At 33.5% G+C, this 17,415-nt stretch overlaps 1 protein-coding gene across 1 annotated transcript; it reads left to right on the top strand.

Annotated features, from left to right (window-relative positions):
- Positions 1-8,890: 8,890 nt before the first annotated feature.
- On the top strand, positions 8,891-17,132 carry LOC122505812 (RNA polymerase-associated protein LEO1-like). The gene is made up of 2 exons (XM_043617656.1): positions 8,891-9,760; positions 16,895-17,132. Exons 1-2 carry the CDS (start codon positions 9,173-9,175, stop codon positions 16,895-16,897), a joined length of 591 nt encoding a protein of 196 aa, XP_043473591.1. The 5' UTR covers positions 8,891-9,172; the 3' UTR covers positions 16,898-17,132.
- The last annotated feature ends 283 nt before the right edge of the window (positions 17,133-17,415 follow it).

The following is a 17,415-nucleotide window of genomic DNA, read 5'->3' as shown; positions in this document are numbered from 1 at the left end:
TTTAATAATTACAAGAAATTTAAAAAAAGTTTTTATTTAAAGTTTAGTCATATTCTGGACAATATGAAAAAAGGCGTTTCCTAATTTTCTACTCATTCTTTCTCTATTTTCATTCTTTTAAGCCTTTTAGCCAATTAAAACGAAGGTGGGTGGATCCTTTATGGAATTTTTTCTTATCCCCTCCATTTTTTTTTAAATATTATGAGTGGGGATGTTTTTCCAATTGATTTACTGTATTGATTTTTTTTCAATTCTTTTTGAATTCTCATTTCGTGCGGTCGTTCGGAATTTTGAAATTACGAACGTTCGGGTGAATTTTGTGAATTTGTGAAAATGAGGAAGGTGAATGTGAGCTTCGAACGATTAAGTGGAGTTATTGCGAACCATGTGACTTCAGTGGAGGAAGTGCAATTCACCAGCAGGAAACCTGACTCCTTATTTAAGAAAGTAAGTGTTTAATATTTTTTTAATATTTTAATTTTTGATATTTAATGTACAGTGGAACTTTGATTATCATAATTCTGACAGGTCCTGATTCGGATAATCCAAAACTTGGATAATAGAAATTGCAATTATTTTCGTTTATATTCATAGAAAAATTATTGTTATTAAATTATTTGTCAATTGACGTAAAAATTAAAAATTTGTGTTTACGATGACAAAAAAAAAGTAAAAGTTCAGTTCAATTTATTTACAATTTAGATAGTAGAGAGTTTTGATAATCGAAGTTCCTCTGCAATTTAATTTTGCCAGTTTTAATAGATTAGTAGATTCTTTTGAATAAATTAAATGAGGAGCTAGTTTTCAAAACTTGATAAATCTATATTTTCTTATTTCGAGAAAATGAAACAAATGACTTTTGTCACATAACCACTATACTTAATTATAAATTAAAAAATTTGTATTATTTTATTTTTAAAACAATGTTTTTATATTTAATACGTTCTGATTTTAATTAAACATTATCATTATTAAGTGAATTAATTGTTTTGATAATTTTTTCTTATGAAAAACATATACATTATCAGTCATCTTGGTTATGTCAAAAAGTTTTGAAATTGAAAATTCGTTGTTAATAAATTTTCTTTCTTACATTTAACAGTGATATGTCGATTTGTGAGGTTTTTGAAATATTAAATTTATATTTATCTCAATTTTTTTAAAAAAATGGATTTATCAGCTTTTGAAAATTTTTTTTTTAATTTTACGTAAAATTTTCAATTGAAAAAAGTTTTATATTATTTCTCCGTCTTTTACCAAATAATTTGTTGAAAATGAAAAAAATTGTTTCTGAAATTTGTATTAAATATTAGTAAATAAACCAATTACAATGAAAGTTAGGAATTTTAATCTACTCACAAAAAGAAATATTTGCACCAAATATTTTACGTCAAAATATTCAGTACACGGAGAAACTTTTTCTTATAATATTAAATATATTTGGTTATGTTTATTCTAAAAGTACGTTAGAATGTGAGGATTTTTCGTGCGTTGTGCTAATAATTTCAACATTAATACGAAAATATGATAAGTTCGTTATATATTAAGCAACCTTCGGTGTACAAAAATTACTATCTGCATTAGAAATAGTCTTATTTTTCTTTAGAAAAGAATAAAATGCTAGTTTTTGTTTGTGAAATAATACGGTAATTCTAACCTTTTTTCCACATATAGATAGAATATATAACAGACATTCTAACGTAGCATACCAATTTTGGAAGGACTGCGGGCGGACTTAACCGATTTCGCCCGAGCATCACCGAGTCCATCACCTGACGTTGCGAACTAACCCTAATGTTTTCGAAGTTGAAATTCACACGTGTATGAAAGAAAAAAACCTTTTATTAATAAACGTGAATGTCTCCTCATGCCAAATTAAATTCAAGAACTGTTCCTCAATATAACATAATTTTTTTCACGACTTTTACTTATTTACATAATTTGATTAGTAAGTTATTTTAAAAAATGCTCTCTCTCGAAGGCACATATTTTTCGACTCGTTTAATATATAAGGACGATTCAGCTGTGTACTTCTAACGAATCGTGCGATCTTTCGGTTTCCGTGACCAATCGTCGTGTCTTTACTTGCGTGTGCGTGTGTGCGTTAATAATATAGGTTAGGTTCTTACGTCGTGTTAAATATATTTACCTACAGTTACAGTGACATACACTAATGCCATCTACCATCAGATCCAAGTATCACTATCGTCTCTATGAGTATCTATAGACAATTAATTTGTTGTGTTTCTTTTTAATTCATGGCTTTCCCAACTTTGCAAAAATTATTATTTTCTTTCTAAAACAACATACTAATTTTCGTTAGTTTCCTTATGAAGAACTGTAAAATATATACTGAATGAGTGTTTTTGATAGTCTCAATAGCAATTTCTATAACCTATGTCGTTTTTCCCTTGAATCTAACCTAACATACTAAAATGTCTCACCAGTTTTAAGAATTATTGGTATTAAAAGTTTCTCCGTGTAGTTTTTGAGATGTCAAAATTTTGAAATCATTATATCTTCATTCCATCTTAACCAAATCACTTAATTCTTTTTTGAAAAAATTTAGCTCAAAAAAACAAAAAAATTGTTTATATTATGTTTACACAAAAATTTTAGAAACAATTATTAAATAATAATTGAATAACTTTTGAACACAAGGACGAAATTGAATGAGGCAAACACTAGAAAAATCTTCGCTGCGGTTTCAATAAAATTCCAAAATAAAAATTTTGTAATGAGAATGTCTTCGTATAATATTATTAATATTTTTGTTCACTTTTTGTGCATAAACATTAGAAGTTTCTGTTACTTGGTGTGTAATTTTAGATGCGCGCGCAGACCTCTCTTTCTAATCAGCTGCTAACTTCCTCTCTAAAACTGAATATAAATTAAATTTGATTGAGATTCAGTGACTCTATTCTCGCTACATGAATTATTGAAATTTCACTGAAGATCAGTTAAAAATGATTGAAATTTCAGTCATTTTTCACTAATTGGACAATAGAGAGATAGGTCTGCGCGCGCACCTACATTTGCAATCCAAGTATCAGAAACTTCTAATGTTTATGCACAAAAGTGAACAAAAATATTATACGAAGACATTCTCATTACAAAATTTTTATTTCGGAATCTTATAAAAACCGCAGCAAAGATTTTTTTAGTGTTTGCCTCATTCTATTTCGTCTTTGTATTCAAAAGTTATTCAATTATTATTTAATAACTATTTTGTTTCTAAAATTGTTGTGTAATTATAATATAAACAATGTTTTCGTTTTTTTATGCTGAATTTCTTCCAAAAAGAATTAAGTAATTTGGTTAAGATGGAAAGAAGATGTAACGATTTAAAAATTCTTCCAAAATTTCATTGCAATTGGTTTATTTATTAAATTAATTTGTTAAACTAAAAATTTTCTGTGACGCCAACTTATTGGCAATTTTTTGTTAATGTCGCCTTACCCCGCAGGGCGCCGGCTCCTAATTTTTACCTTGTTTTCTTTTTTGACATTTTTATCGGGGGTAGCCATCGATTGCGTCCCGTGAGGGAAAGTAGCCTTCCCCCACCATGCGGACAGTAAGCGTCTGTAGGTTGGGGACCGAGCGCTGGAGAGACGGTCACAGCGAGGGGCGCTGGACCTAAAGGAGTTTTCTTAATGGATTTTTTTTCAAAATAAAAATTTCTTAAATAATAATATTTTTAAGTTTCTTTAATCATATTTGAATTCCTTATTTTTTAACGATTTCAAACATATATTGTTCCACTTCAAAATATTAAAATTTAAGAAACATTTTTAAAATACGAGTTTCTTAAATTTTAATATTTTAAAGCCGAACAATATATGTTTGAAATCGTTAAAAAATAAGGAATTCAAATATTTTTAAAGAAACTTAAAAATATTATTATTTAAGAAATTTTTATTTTGAAAAAAAATCCATTAAGAAAACTCCTTTAGGTCCAGCACCCCCCGCTGTGAGCGTCACTCCAGCGCTTGGTCCCCAACCCATGTATTGGTTCGTAAACCAATTTTTTGACAGAATTTACAATTTTTAAAATTTTCATTTACTAAAAGTTTTTATTGAATAAAATGTTATTTATATCATTTCTTAAAGACATAACAAAATTAGAAAGAATTTTTTCTTAGCCGAATTGTTATTTCAGGATTTTTATTGTTAGAAATATTATTTAATATAATATTTTTGTTTGAATTCTCAATATTTCTCAATAATGGAGCTTTATCGCATAAAATAAATTTTTATTAAATATATTTTTCTAAGTTTGAGATATTAGTAAAGTGAACATTTAACCAGATGACAATTGAGGCCTCGAATCGAAGAACTCGACTGCGGTGGTCGAAAGGGATAATACCAGACAGGTAGCAGTGAGCGCTAGAGGTGTGCAAAATTCTATTCGAACTGCCAATTCGAATCGAAAGTTAACCGAGTCGAGTTGTGCAATTCGAAATGCCGATTTTCGAATTGACTAGTTCGAATCAAATTATTTCCGATTTGAATTTTCTGTTATCGAGTCGATTAAATGCACACCTCTATTGAGCGCCTTTGGGCCACTCACTGCTACCTGAGTAGTATGATCCCTTCCAACCGAGCGGCGATCGTGTTCTTCGATCCGAAGCCTCAATTCGGTCAAAAAATTCTTTTAAATGTAATTTCTAAACTATGAAAATTACGCAAAATAGAAATTGTATTAAGTAGGACTTATGTTCAATTAAAATCTAGTAAAGTAAAATTTATGCACTGAAAAAATATATTTATGGTACTGCCATAAATATAGCCAATTTTCATATATTATATTGGTGGATATGGAACTGCCATTCACACGGAGAGAGAGAATATATATTAAATTTTGTAAAAGTATTTTACAAATTGGGAAAAAGTGCGACAAAGTGAAATTTTGGTATAAAAAATATTAAATTTTAAAAGAACTTATGTCAAATTTAGTAAAATTATATTAGAATTTAATAAATATTCTTGATATTTGACATAATTATACTAAATTTCATATAAGTTTATTTAAAATTTAATATTTTTTATACCAAAATTTCACTTTGTCGCACTTTTTCCCCAATTTGTAAAATACATTAACAAAATTTAATATATATTCTTTCTCCGTGCAGTATTGCTGTTTCCGCCATACGCAGTGTAGAACAGTTATATGTATTTGAGAGACAGTAATAAGTATGTGGGGAACACCAATACAGTATTTTAAGAACAGCAATACAGTATTGCTGTTTCAGCTATGCATCCTAACCATACTTGTGTGTCAATATTGACATTATCATTTTTTCTAGTGTGTAATATAGATAATAGCTCAAAATGAATTTTTATTAAATAAGGTTTCGGATAAATAAAACTTTAGAGTAAAAAAGAATTCATTCTAATTTTTTATGTCTACTAAAAATGCGTTTTAATAAATTTTGTTCAATAAAAATTTCTATAAATTAATATTCATCGTAATGTAAATTCTGTCACATAAAATGTTGTATTATGGAAATTCGTTTTAATAAAAATAAGCCACTTTATCCTTTCAGTCGCAATTGATAGGTTAAAAAGGCAGAGTCGCTACGATCGTTGTACCCCCTACCATCCTATCTACTCAATGTACTCTCCTCTTGTTACGTCACAAGGGGAAGGCGACATAAGTGTTAGATAGAATGGTGGGGGCTGAACTGTCATAGTGTCCTTGCGATTTTGCCTTCATGTGGAACTGCTGAGAGTAGTGTATTTTTCTCCTTATACAATTTCAGTTCAATATTATTTCAGTATTGCATGGTAATATTTCCAAGCAATTCTGTCGCCCTGTTCCCATGTAATGTTGAGGCAAACTTGTCTAATGCAACAACAAAATTATGGGTTACGTTTAGGAAAGTTTTCAAGTCATTTATGATATATTTTTAATTATCTGAAAACTAAAACTATTCATTTTTGTGATATTCGAGTTTTCACCGGGTGGCTTACCTGTGTGGCGTAGAGTAGTCCTGAAGTCGGTTCTACAATGGGCACGTCGGTCGTGGACGTCTGACGTGCCGTGCTGACGTCACCCATGCTATTCAAGTCGGTTCTACAATGGGCACGTCAGCACGTCGCGTTCACGTTCCATACGAACGCGTCCATTGTAGAACCGACTTGAGGGCTTGAGTGGGGAGGTCAACTGTCTCTCTCACTCTCACTGCACCCACTCTAGTCAGAAGCTTACTTTTCTTCACGCCACACAAGTAAGCTGCCCGGTAAAAACTCGTTCATATAATAATAAAATTTTCATGTTATAAACAGAATAACAGGGTGGCCGCAAGATTGACTTTATTATTTTCCCTGACATTTTACTGACATAACAACGAATTTCCCTGACAAAAATTTTTTTGTCTAGAGAAAAAAATGTATTGCATGACCGTCTTAATTTCTTTAATTGCTCTTAAAAAAAAATTTTTTCTGACATTTCCCTGCACTGAAAAAAAAATTCGGTAGAATGTGCTTTTTACTCAGGCAATTTTTGCCTAAGAACAAAAGCAATACACGTAAAGCAATTGTTTCTTTTAAAAAAGGCAATTTTTCCCTTTAAAAAGGGTAAAAATTGCCTTAGTTAAAATTTTTGCCTTTTTTAAAAGCAAAAATTGCCTTTTTTTAAAAGAAACAATTGCCTTTACGTGTATTGCTTTTGTTCTTAGGCAAAAATTGCCTGAGTAAAAAGCACATTCTGCCGAATTTTTTTTTCAGTGTGACTTTACTGCCAAAAAATTTTTTTTCCTGACATTTCCCTTCTTCTTTAATTGCCCTGACAAAAAAATTTTTCCTGACATTTCCCTGACTTTACTGACAAAAAATTTTTTTCCTCACATTTCCCTGACAAAATATTTTTTTCCCTGACATTTCCCTGACTTAACTGCCAAAAAATTTTTTTTCCTGACATTTACCTTCTTTAATTGCCCTGACAAAAAAATTTTTCCTGACATTTCCCTGACTTTACTGACATGTGGCCACCCTGAATAAGTGTATGCATAAAAAGAATCAAAATTTTTAATTTTTTAGGTTATTTTTCTTACTTTTATACTCGTAAAAAATCAATTTTGATGATACAAACTTCAAATGTTTAGTAAATGTTCCTTTGTACCGGTTTGGTAAAAATTGCATAACCCTTTGCCGCACAAAAATTTAGTGGATTTCAATTTTTTACTTTCAACAAAAGGAGATGTGTTGTTTAAAATTTAAATTGAAGTTTCTCAAATTTTGGTACCGTAATAGGATCTACAATTAATTCTAAAATTATATTTTTTACGGAAACAATTTCATCTTTACCCTCTCCATCTGTGCATGATACACTGAAATATAATATAAGTACTACTGGAACAGGCGCTTCACTGCTTAAAACGACCCTAGAGATAGACTATTCAGGTATCTTTTTCTCTCTCAGTCCTTTTATGTATCACTGTTATGACGCGTTCTGCGCCTGCGTACATTAAAAATGAGAGAAAAGAATATACCTCAGTATAGTATGTCGCAGGCCCATTTTCCTCTTTACAGCTCCAACTGAAAAAAAGGTTCAGCTCTCTAAATTTGAATTAGTAAAAATTTTTACTAATTTGAATTGGTGACTGACTTTTTGATCTTAAATTAGTAAATTTTACTATTAAATTAGTAGAAATTACTATTTGTTAGCAAAATTTACTAATTCAAAAGCAAAAAGTCAGTCACTAATTCGAATTAGTAAACATTTTTACTAATTCATATTTAGAGAGTGGTTAGGATATATTCAACACACTGGAAAAAAAATTTATTTGATTCAAACAACCGATTAATTGAATATTATCAATTAAATATTTAATTGAATCAAATAATATTTATTGGAGTCAATTAAATGGTATTTGCTTCAAGTACTGAAATTGTTGGTTCAAATACCATTTAATTGACTCCAATAAATATTATTTGATTCAAGTACATATTTATTTGATAATAGTCAATTAATCGGTTATTTGAATTAATTAAATTTTTTTTCAGTGCGCGACACTTATCACTTAACACGAAATTTTAGTTAAAAACAGGTTTTCTGGTAATTCCAACCAGAACTTTTTCTCAGTGTATATGAACGAGTTTTCACCAGGCCGCTTACTTGTGTAGCGTGACGTAAAGTAAGCTTCTGTCAAGAGTGGAGCTCAGTTAGAGAGAGAGAGAGACAGTTTAACTCCCCCACTCTAGGTCTCAGGTTTACTTCACGTCAAGCCACACACTTCGTCCAGTGCATTTTCACTGATTAGAGTATATAGAATATAATTAAAAACATACTGTTCCAACACTAGGTCAGAACTGGACTTCGTTTACTACACGGATATTTAAATCGATATAAATCTAACTCATTTAACACTCTCATTACTCATTTGACATATAAAATAGATACGAATTTTAAACTGTGGGAGCGTTCACAAATAATGTCATGTTTTTTGGGGGAGGGGGGGGTCTTTACTAAACGTGACACAATGTATTTTTACATGTGAAATTGCATAAAATTTCGTGACAGGGGTGCCTGAAATTCAGAAAAATTGCGTGACATTATTTGTGAACGCTCCCTGTCCTAGTACAATAATTTTCTTGATAAAATCTTATTAGTTACGTTTAAAAATAACGCTAAATGATTTCTGTTAACAAGTTTATGTCTACTGAACTTTTTGTTTTAAAAGATTTTTCTGTAATGTTTTATGTCAAATGAAATTTCTGGAATATCATCTGTTAGTTTTGCTTTTGGGAGCGTTCACAAATGATGTCACGCAATTTTTCGGGATTTTAGACCCCTCCCCCCTGTCATTCAATTTCATTCAATTTCACATATAAAAATACATTGTGTCACGTTTAGCAGAGACCCCCCCCGTACCCTCAAAAACGTGACATCATTTGTAAACGCTCCCTTTTTAGTTATTGCTAAAACTTTTAGCGTCTGCACACAAGAAAATGAATTACAATGAAAAGGTCTATGAAAAGGGTTATATTGGATAATTTTCTTTACTGAACTTATACTTTAAAATGGTGTATTAGTTCTTTGCCTGTTTGTAATATTTTAATAATTTTTTAGCGCATTATTATTTCAATAAATTGTTATATAGGACATTATACTTAACTCTGTTTTCAGGTATGCCATGATTTGAAAAAGTCAGATAAAAATTCCACAAGGATGATGTTTCTCAGAGCTTGGAATAAAAATACTGGAAATATTCGTAACTTGGTTAAGGAATTATTGCAAGAAAAGAAGCCAACACATTTACAACAGAAGGATGACGAAGACAATAAGATGGATGTGGAAGACAGCCAAACTGATGACGAGTCCAATCATATTAATGAGAAACCTAACCATATCGATCAAGAAACCACCAATAAGATGGATGTGGAAGACAGCCAAACGGATAAGGAACCCAACCACTTTGATGAGGAGTCCAATCATATTAAAGAGGAACCAAACCATATTGATGAGGAAACCAACCATACTGACGAGGAACCCAACCAAACTGATGAGGAAACCAACCATACTGACGAGGAACCCAACCAAACTGATGAGGAAACCAACCATATTGATGAGGAGTCCAATCACATTAAAGAGGAACCCAACCATACTAATGAGGAGTCCAATCACATTAAAGAGGAACCCAACCATACTGATGAGGAAACCAACCATTCTGACGAGGAACCCAACCAAATGGATCAACATGCAGCAGAAGCAATTAGTATAAGCAGTCCTACTCTTAACAACTCTAAATTAATTAAGGTACATTATCAGAATAATATTAATGATACTACTTTTAATGAAAAGTCAAGTCATATTTCATCATCTACTTCTACATTTTCACTTGATGTTAAAAACAAAAAGCCATATTCAATTTTTTGTTCGAAAAATAAAAATTTGATTAAAGATGAATTACTTGAATCAAAGTTACATTTATCTACTGGGGGAGAATCAGAAAAATGTAACATTGATTCAAGTTTAAAGGACAATGTTTTTGAGTATTCTACAGATGATATTGACACTAGAACCGACTCTGACGAATATGACAGTGACGATTCTTCTGAATCTGATGTTGAAATGCAAGAACACGATCATCTTAACAATACAGAAATTAAACGTCCTTCAATGTCAAATAAGATGAAAGCAAGATTTTGTGAAGACCGCGGTCAGTTTAGATTAAATACTTCAATTTACGATGAAAATGGAGAAGTTGATAAAAATTTAGTTCGTTATTGTTTAAAAGATGCATTACTTATAATTTGCAAAATAACTTGCGTTTTACGTTTTTATGGTTTTAGAAAAAATAAAGAAAGTTATGTTTTGTACGCGAAATGTAGATATAATTCCCACGGACAAAAATTTAAAATGGATATTCCTTTGCGACACGATTTTGTTTTTTTATATAGCACAAAAAGTAAAGAAGTAATTCATAATGGTCCTAAATTATTCTATCCATTAGCAGGAAAAGAACGTCTTGAAGTTAAATCTAAACTTGAGTTTCAATCACCGCGCAATTTTCAATTAAATATTTCTGAAAATACTAACGAAGAATTTTCTGCAGATGGAAATATGCAGCATCTGAAAATGCTTCCTACTTACCAGAAAGCAAGTTCAGATGAAAATTGTAAATATGACTTGACTTTACAATCTAATGATATGTCAGATTTAATGCAGCAGCGAAAAAAAGATTCAGAAGAAAATGATCCTTACCTAAGATCTGTTAGCGATCCCTTAAATGCTCATATGTACACGCGACAACAATTGCATCTTGTACAGCCAGGAAAAGTGATAGTATTACATTATGATGCAACTGGTAGTACAGTTCGAAGTCCCTTAGATTATGATTTAAAATCAATATTGTATTATGCACTCGTAGCTAAATTTGACAATTCGGTAATACCATTAGCGGAAATGGTATCGTCTAAACATGATACAGTGACCATGAGTACTTTCTTGAAACACTATAGAGCTTTTGTTGAACTTGAAGGATATAATTGGCCTACATTTGCAGTTGTTGTCGTTGATTGGACATGGGCATATATACACAGTTTAATGTCAGAATGGAATGATACCGATATTTACAATTATTTAAAAATATGTTATAAGTGCGCAACTTTAAACATTCCCTTTCCAATGAAACTCGTTATCGTGCAAACTTGTTGTGCTCATTTCATGAAACGTGTCGCGAGACTTATAGATGAACATTTTCCGGGGTTTTTGGGTCGTGATATAGTAATGAATTTTATGGGGTTAATGGTAACATGTAAAACAATTGAAGATTTAGATCGAATTTTTGAAAGTTTATTAACAGTATTGTTATCTCCAGAGGAAATGACTGCCTCTTGTGAAATAGACAAGTTTGCAAGATTTAACGAATGTAAATTTGATCATCCCACTGAAGAAGATATCAAAACATTTAATTTTAAGGAAACGTCTGATGACGTTGCCATAAATTCTCCTTTTTATCACCGTTACCATCAAATAGAGGAAAGAGTTCAATCACATATGCGTGAAATTAGTAGAAATGAAGAAGTTTCTAATGAAATGTATAATCCCCTGTTAGCAGAACGTATAACTCGGCACTTTATGCCTTTTGTATGTATGTGGTCAGGTATTATCATTAAAAATGTATTACCTAATGCTTCGAGATTAAGTAATGCATATGTAGAATCATTTTTTCGGGTAACGAAAGAAGTACTTTTAAAAGGACAGACATATCTTTCAATGGCGCGTTTTATAAGAAAAACGAAAAAACAAGTTAAACAATTAATAAAACGGGAAAAACAGAACACACAACTTATTAGTCATAAAGTGCCGAAACCTTTGTATCCTGAGGGTATAAAGGATTCAGATACGAATGATAGTTTAATTCCGGAACCACTAAATCCTTTAGGAAATGAATCTTGGTGCAAAAAGAAAAAATCAATTAAACCGCGAAGAAGAAATAATTACTTTGATCAGTTCAAATTTAACAGTAGGAGTAATGTCGTACTAAAGAAAAAGAGATCTCGCAAACCGAAAAAACCTGAACCTTCTTACAGAAAGTTTAAAGATCAAAAAAAGAATATTCCGGATTAATTACCAGTAAAAGACTTGAAAATGAATTTTGTAAATGAAGAAATGGAATCAAATAACTTACCATTAAACATGAATGTAAAAAACGATGAATTCTTCGATCATAAATTAATGAAACAAGAATCTATCGTTTCCATTGTAAAAAAAACAGTTTCAGAAACATGGTCAAATACGGGAAATTCTATTTTTGATCAAAGTGAAAATTCTATGCATGAAATGGAAATCGGTAATGGATTATTTCCTGATATTCCTTATTATTTAGATGCAAAAGTAGATAGAGAAATAACATTTGGATGCTACAAGCCATCAGAATCCATTACGGTTTTACCGCATGCATATGATATTCATTTGTATCTAAAGCAATACCAAACTTTGAAAGGCAACGCGTGGATAGATGGAGACGTTACCCAGGTGCGAATTTTGGTCGGCCGCCAGAGTTGGAAGGTCGGGCGCAGGTCGGCCCATCTATGGCTGCCAATAGGTCGGCAGCCAAAGTCGGGCCGACTTTGGTTACTGTTTCCACCCAAGTTTGGGCCGACTATGGGTGCCAAAGTTTAGAGAACCTAATTTTAGTTGGTCGGGCTGACTCTGGCCTCAGTCGGGCCGATGGTCGGTAAAACTATGGCAGCCAGAGTTTAGAGAACCTAATTTTAGTTGGTCGGGCCGACTCTGGCCTGAGTCGGGCCGATGGTCGGCTAAAGTATGGCAGCCAGAGTTTAAAAAGGTTAATTTCTGTTGGTCGGGCCGACTTTGGCCTGAGTCGGGCCGACGGTCGGTAAAACTATGGCAGCCAGAGTTTAGAGAACCTAATTTTAGTTGGTCGGGCCGACTCTGGCCTGAGTCGGGCCGATGGTCGGCTAAAGTATGGCAGCCAGAGTTTAAAAAGGTTAATTTCTGTTGGTCGGGCCGACTTTGGCCTGAGTCGGGCCGATGGTGGGTTAAACTATGGCAGCCAGAGTTTAAAAAACCTAATTTCAATTGGTCGGGCCGACTCTGGCCTGAGTCGGGCCGACGGTCGGTAAAACTATGGCAGCCAGAGTGCAAAAAACCTAATTTCACTTGGTCGGGCCGACTCTGGCCTGAGTCGGGCCGACGGTCGGTAAAACTATGGCAGCCAGAGTTTAGAGAACCTAATTTTAGTTGGTCGGGCCGACTCTGGCCTGAGTCGGGCCGATGGTCGGCTAAAGTATGGCAGCCAGAGTTTAAAAAGGTTAATTTCTGTTGGTCGGGCCGACTTTGGCCTGAGTCGGGCCGACGGTCGGTAAAACTATGGCAGCCAGAGTTTAGAGAACCTAATTTTAGTTGGTCGGGCCGACTCTGGCCTGAGTCGGGCCGATGGTCGGCTAAAGTATGGCAGCCAGAGTTTAAAAAGGTTAATTTCTGTTGGTCGGGCCGACTTTGGCCTGAGTCGGGCCGATGGTGGGTTAAACTATGGCAGCCAGAGTTTAAAAAACCTAATTTCAATTGGTCGGGCCGACTCTGGCCTGAGTCGGGCCGACGGTCGGTAAAACTATGGCAGCCAGAGTTTAGAGAACCTAATTTCACTTGGTCGGGCCGACTCTGGCCTGAGTCGGGCCGACGGTCGGTAAAACTATGGCAGCCAGAGTTTAGAGAACCTAATTTTAGTTGGTCGGGCCGACTCTGGCCTGAGTCGGGCCGATGGTGGGTTAAACTATGGCAGCCAGAGTTTAAAAAACCTAATTTCAATTGGTCGGGCCGACTCTGGCCTGAGTCGGGCCGACGGTCGGTAAAACTATGGCAGCCAGAGTGCAAAAAACCTAATTTCACTTGGTCGGGCCGACTTTGGCCTGAGTCGGGCCGATGGTCGGTAAAACTATGGCAACCAGAGTTTAAAGAACCTAATTTTAGTTGGTCGGGCCGACTCTGGCCTGAGTCGGGCCGACGGTCGGTTTGAAGTTGCAGCTTATAAAATCATTTTTGTTCTTAGGCTTTCATGTAAGCGTAGCGTAATGGTTAGCGTGTTAGACTTCGGTGCGTTAGGTTGTGAGTTCGATTCCTGCGAGCGTTAGAAATTTTAATTTGTATTTATGTGTAAGATTGCGTTTAGTGTTAAGATGTATACAATAAACAAATAAATAATGAATAATAATAATTAATAATTAATAATTTTTTGCAATCGGTCGGCCGACTTTTGGCTGCCAAGGTCGGCACGACCAAGGTTGCCAAAGTGAATCCGACCTTCTTTCTCATGGTCGGCAAAGCTTTGGCACCCCTGGTCGGTCCGACTTTGGCAGCCATAGTCGGCCCGACCATGTCAGCCACTGGACGGCGGGTGTTACAATTCGCTAGTTCGGCCGACCTTTGGCTGCCAAGGTCGGCACGACCATGGTTGCCAAAGTGAATCCGACCTTCTTTCTCATGGTCGGCAAAGCTTTGGCACCCCTGGTCGGCCCGACTTTGGCAACCATAGTCGGCACGACCATGTCAGCCACTGGACGGCGGGTGTTACAATTCGCTAGTTCGGCCGACCTTTGGCTGCCAAGGTCGGCACGACCATGGTTGCCAAAGTCAAGCCGACATTCTTTCACATGGTTGGCAAAACTTTGGCACCCCTGGTCGGTCCGACTTTGGCAGCCAAGGTCGGCACGACCAAGGTTGCCAAAGTGAATCCGACCTTCTTTCTCATGGTCGGCAAAGCTTTGGCACCCCTGGTCGGCCCGACTTTGGCAACCATAGTCGGCACGACCATGTCAGCCACTGGACGGCGGGTGTTACAATTCGCTAGTTCGGCCGACCTTTGGTTGCCAAGGTCGGCACGACTATCCACTTGGTCGGCGCGACCATGGCCCGACCAACTTTTCGCACCTGGGTATAGACTCTTTTTCGATTACGATGATGCAGGACGTTAAGAACTACAGTTACTTCACGACTTACGGAACTAGTTTCATATTTAGTGGCAGAAGTATTCGATATGCTAAATAAAATGAATATTTGTATTCCACAGAATTACCAATAACTGGTACGATTTTGTGTCCTTATTTATTCAAAGCACATTAGCGTTTGCTCATTTTGAATGTAGATGAAGAAACGCTCAATGTTATTGATCCAATTAAAATTACTAAAAAAAGAATGAAACTTGCAGCTCAAGAAGAAATTCGAGTTAAGGAAGCACTTCAACGATTCCTTCAAGCTTCTCCCCAAAACAGTTCATTTCATGAATTAAAAAAGATTAATTGGAAAATAGTAAGATGGGAAAAAAACCGCCCTTTTCAAGATGATTCATATAACTGCGGAGTTTTTGTTATGTATTACATAGCAAATATTTCCAAAGGAATTGAAATGAATGTTAACTGGAATGCTAATTCTTACAGGAATCATGTGGCAGAAATTCTGTTAAAAAATTCACATGACATAAGACCCTTTTGCATTTACTGTTTTATAGTGAATGATGAAGAGCCTAACGACCTTGTCATGTGTACTTTTTGTCGCAGCTTTTCGCATGTTTCTTGTATTCCTGGAAAGAAAAAGAATATATCAGAATGGGAAGATAGCTCTGTTGAAATGAAGTGCGGACTTTGCAGCCAACGTCCACGAAGTTGGATGCGTTATCCTATAGACAATTTAACAGACATATTAATTAATAGAAAATGCAAATCGAATACTTTTTCCACAAGCATTGAAATACGAACTTTGACTACAGTTATTGATTTTTAATTAGCTTAATAATATAAATTAAACTTTTAATTATTTTTGTCTTCATTTGTTCATAAATTGACTTTACCTTACAAACAATGTAATTAAAAAATAGTTATGCATCATCAAGTACGATTTTACTAAATGTTTATATCTTTTTATAAATCTAAATTAGTCACTCCTGACTAATTAAATAAAATGCGTTTTTATTCTAATTGTATTAGTAAGCGTTTTGACGAATTCTTAAACAAAAAGTAACGTTTTATAGAAGGAAATCTCTATATCGTTTGTATAGCCTAGTATTTTAAATAACACAATTTAACTTTATTAGAGATCTTAACAAAGGAATAAGTAGTATACTACTAAAAATTGTTTGTTTTTGATTGAGAATAAGTCAAAAAAATTGCTAAGTAGCAAATGTTATAAAGAAATCAGTACTATTTTCTAAGTCAACTTTGACTAATTCATATTTATGATTATTTGATATGACATTAAATTTCACCGACAGAAAAATTCAAATTTTTTAAATATTTATTTCATAATAAATATTACATACCTACTATCTTTTTCTTTCTTCATCATAAACTTTTTTTATATATGCATAGAAACTTCTACAGATTATACTTATTTCAGTGCCTATAATGATTAACCGCTGCCTATTTTCTAGTTAGAACAATAAAACAATAGCTAACGAAATCTACATATAATTTAATATAAATTTTATTATTTTAAAAATATCATTTCATAGACTCTATTTAATTTTAGAAATAGATTTATCCTTTGTGTAAATATGTAAATTTATGTAATTATGTAAAAATGTATGTAAAAACTATTTTAATAAAGAAAATTCTTTAAACACACCTGTGCCGCCGCGAAAACGTAATAGGAAAGATTCATGTAAGATAGCGGTATTTGCAGATCAAACTTCGAATAAAATATTGATTGGCTGAATCGAAGACTCGACACTTCGCATGATTACAAATGCTAAAAAAATCCAAATTACAGTCACCGTCTTTTGGCCGTTCTGTGCTATGTCTGACTGTTATTAGCGAGTGTGATTAAACGTAGCGTTGTATCCTCGATCCTACCAGTCAATTATATATAGAAGAATCTACCAAAAACCATTATCTTTAACGATTTATTAGAAAAATTTTAAATTGTTTACAGTGACAACAAGCAGATAAATAATAAAAAGGAATGGAGCAGCTGATAATATTACGTTTCGAGACCACAGCCAGTCCTAAGTCTGGAGAAAGTGTGAAGGAAGAACATTATCTACAACAAGCAGCATATTCAATGAGGGATTTACAATAATAATTTAAAGAAATAATCCATCAGTATCTAATACCATAATCTAATAAAATGTTAAAAACTTGTGTAAGCTAAAAGTATAAAATTATAACCAATAAAATTTCAATTTTTTTTATTAATTCTGTCTTATTCCTTGTAATTTTCCCGTACTTCTGTAAATTATTCCAAACAACTGACACTTCTCCCAATTTCTACTAATTGCCTTAAACATTACCAATACTGTTATTTATTTCTATTCTATTACGAAAATACATATCACCTAAAGATATTAAATATTGTATCAAACTTATATTTCTTACCAACATTTGTGTCTTAAGGGGATGTCAAAGTCGATGCGATTTTCCCATTGAAGCTCAATGCAAAAATCCAATCGACTT

This window comes from Leptopilina heterotoma, unplaced genomic scaffold (assembly GCF_015476425.1).
Source record: "Leptopilina heterotoma isolate Lh14 unplaced genomic scaffold, ASM1547642v1 Lhet_370, whole genome shotgun sequence".
Lineage (NCBI taxonomy): Eukaryota > Metazoa > Arthropoda > Insecta > Hymenoptera > Figitidae > Leptopilina > Leptopilina heterotoma.
Note: the sequence above shows the minus strand (reverse complement) of the source record. Positions and strands in the feature narration are given on the sequence as shown.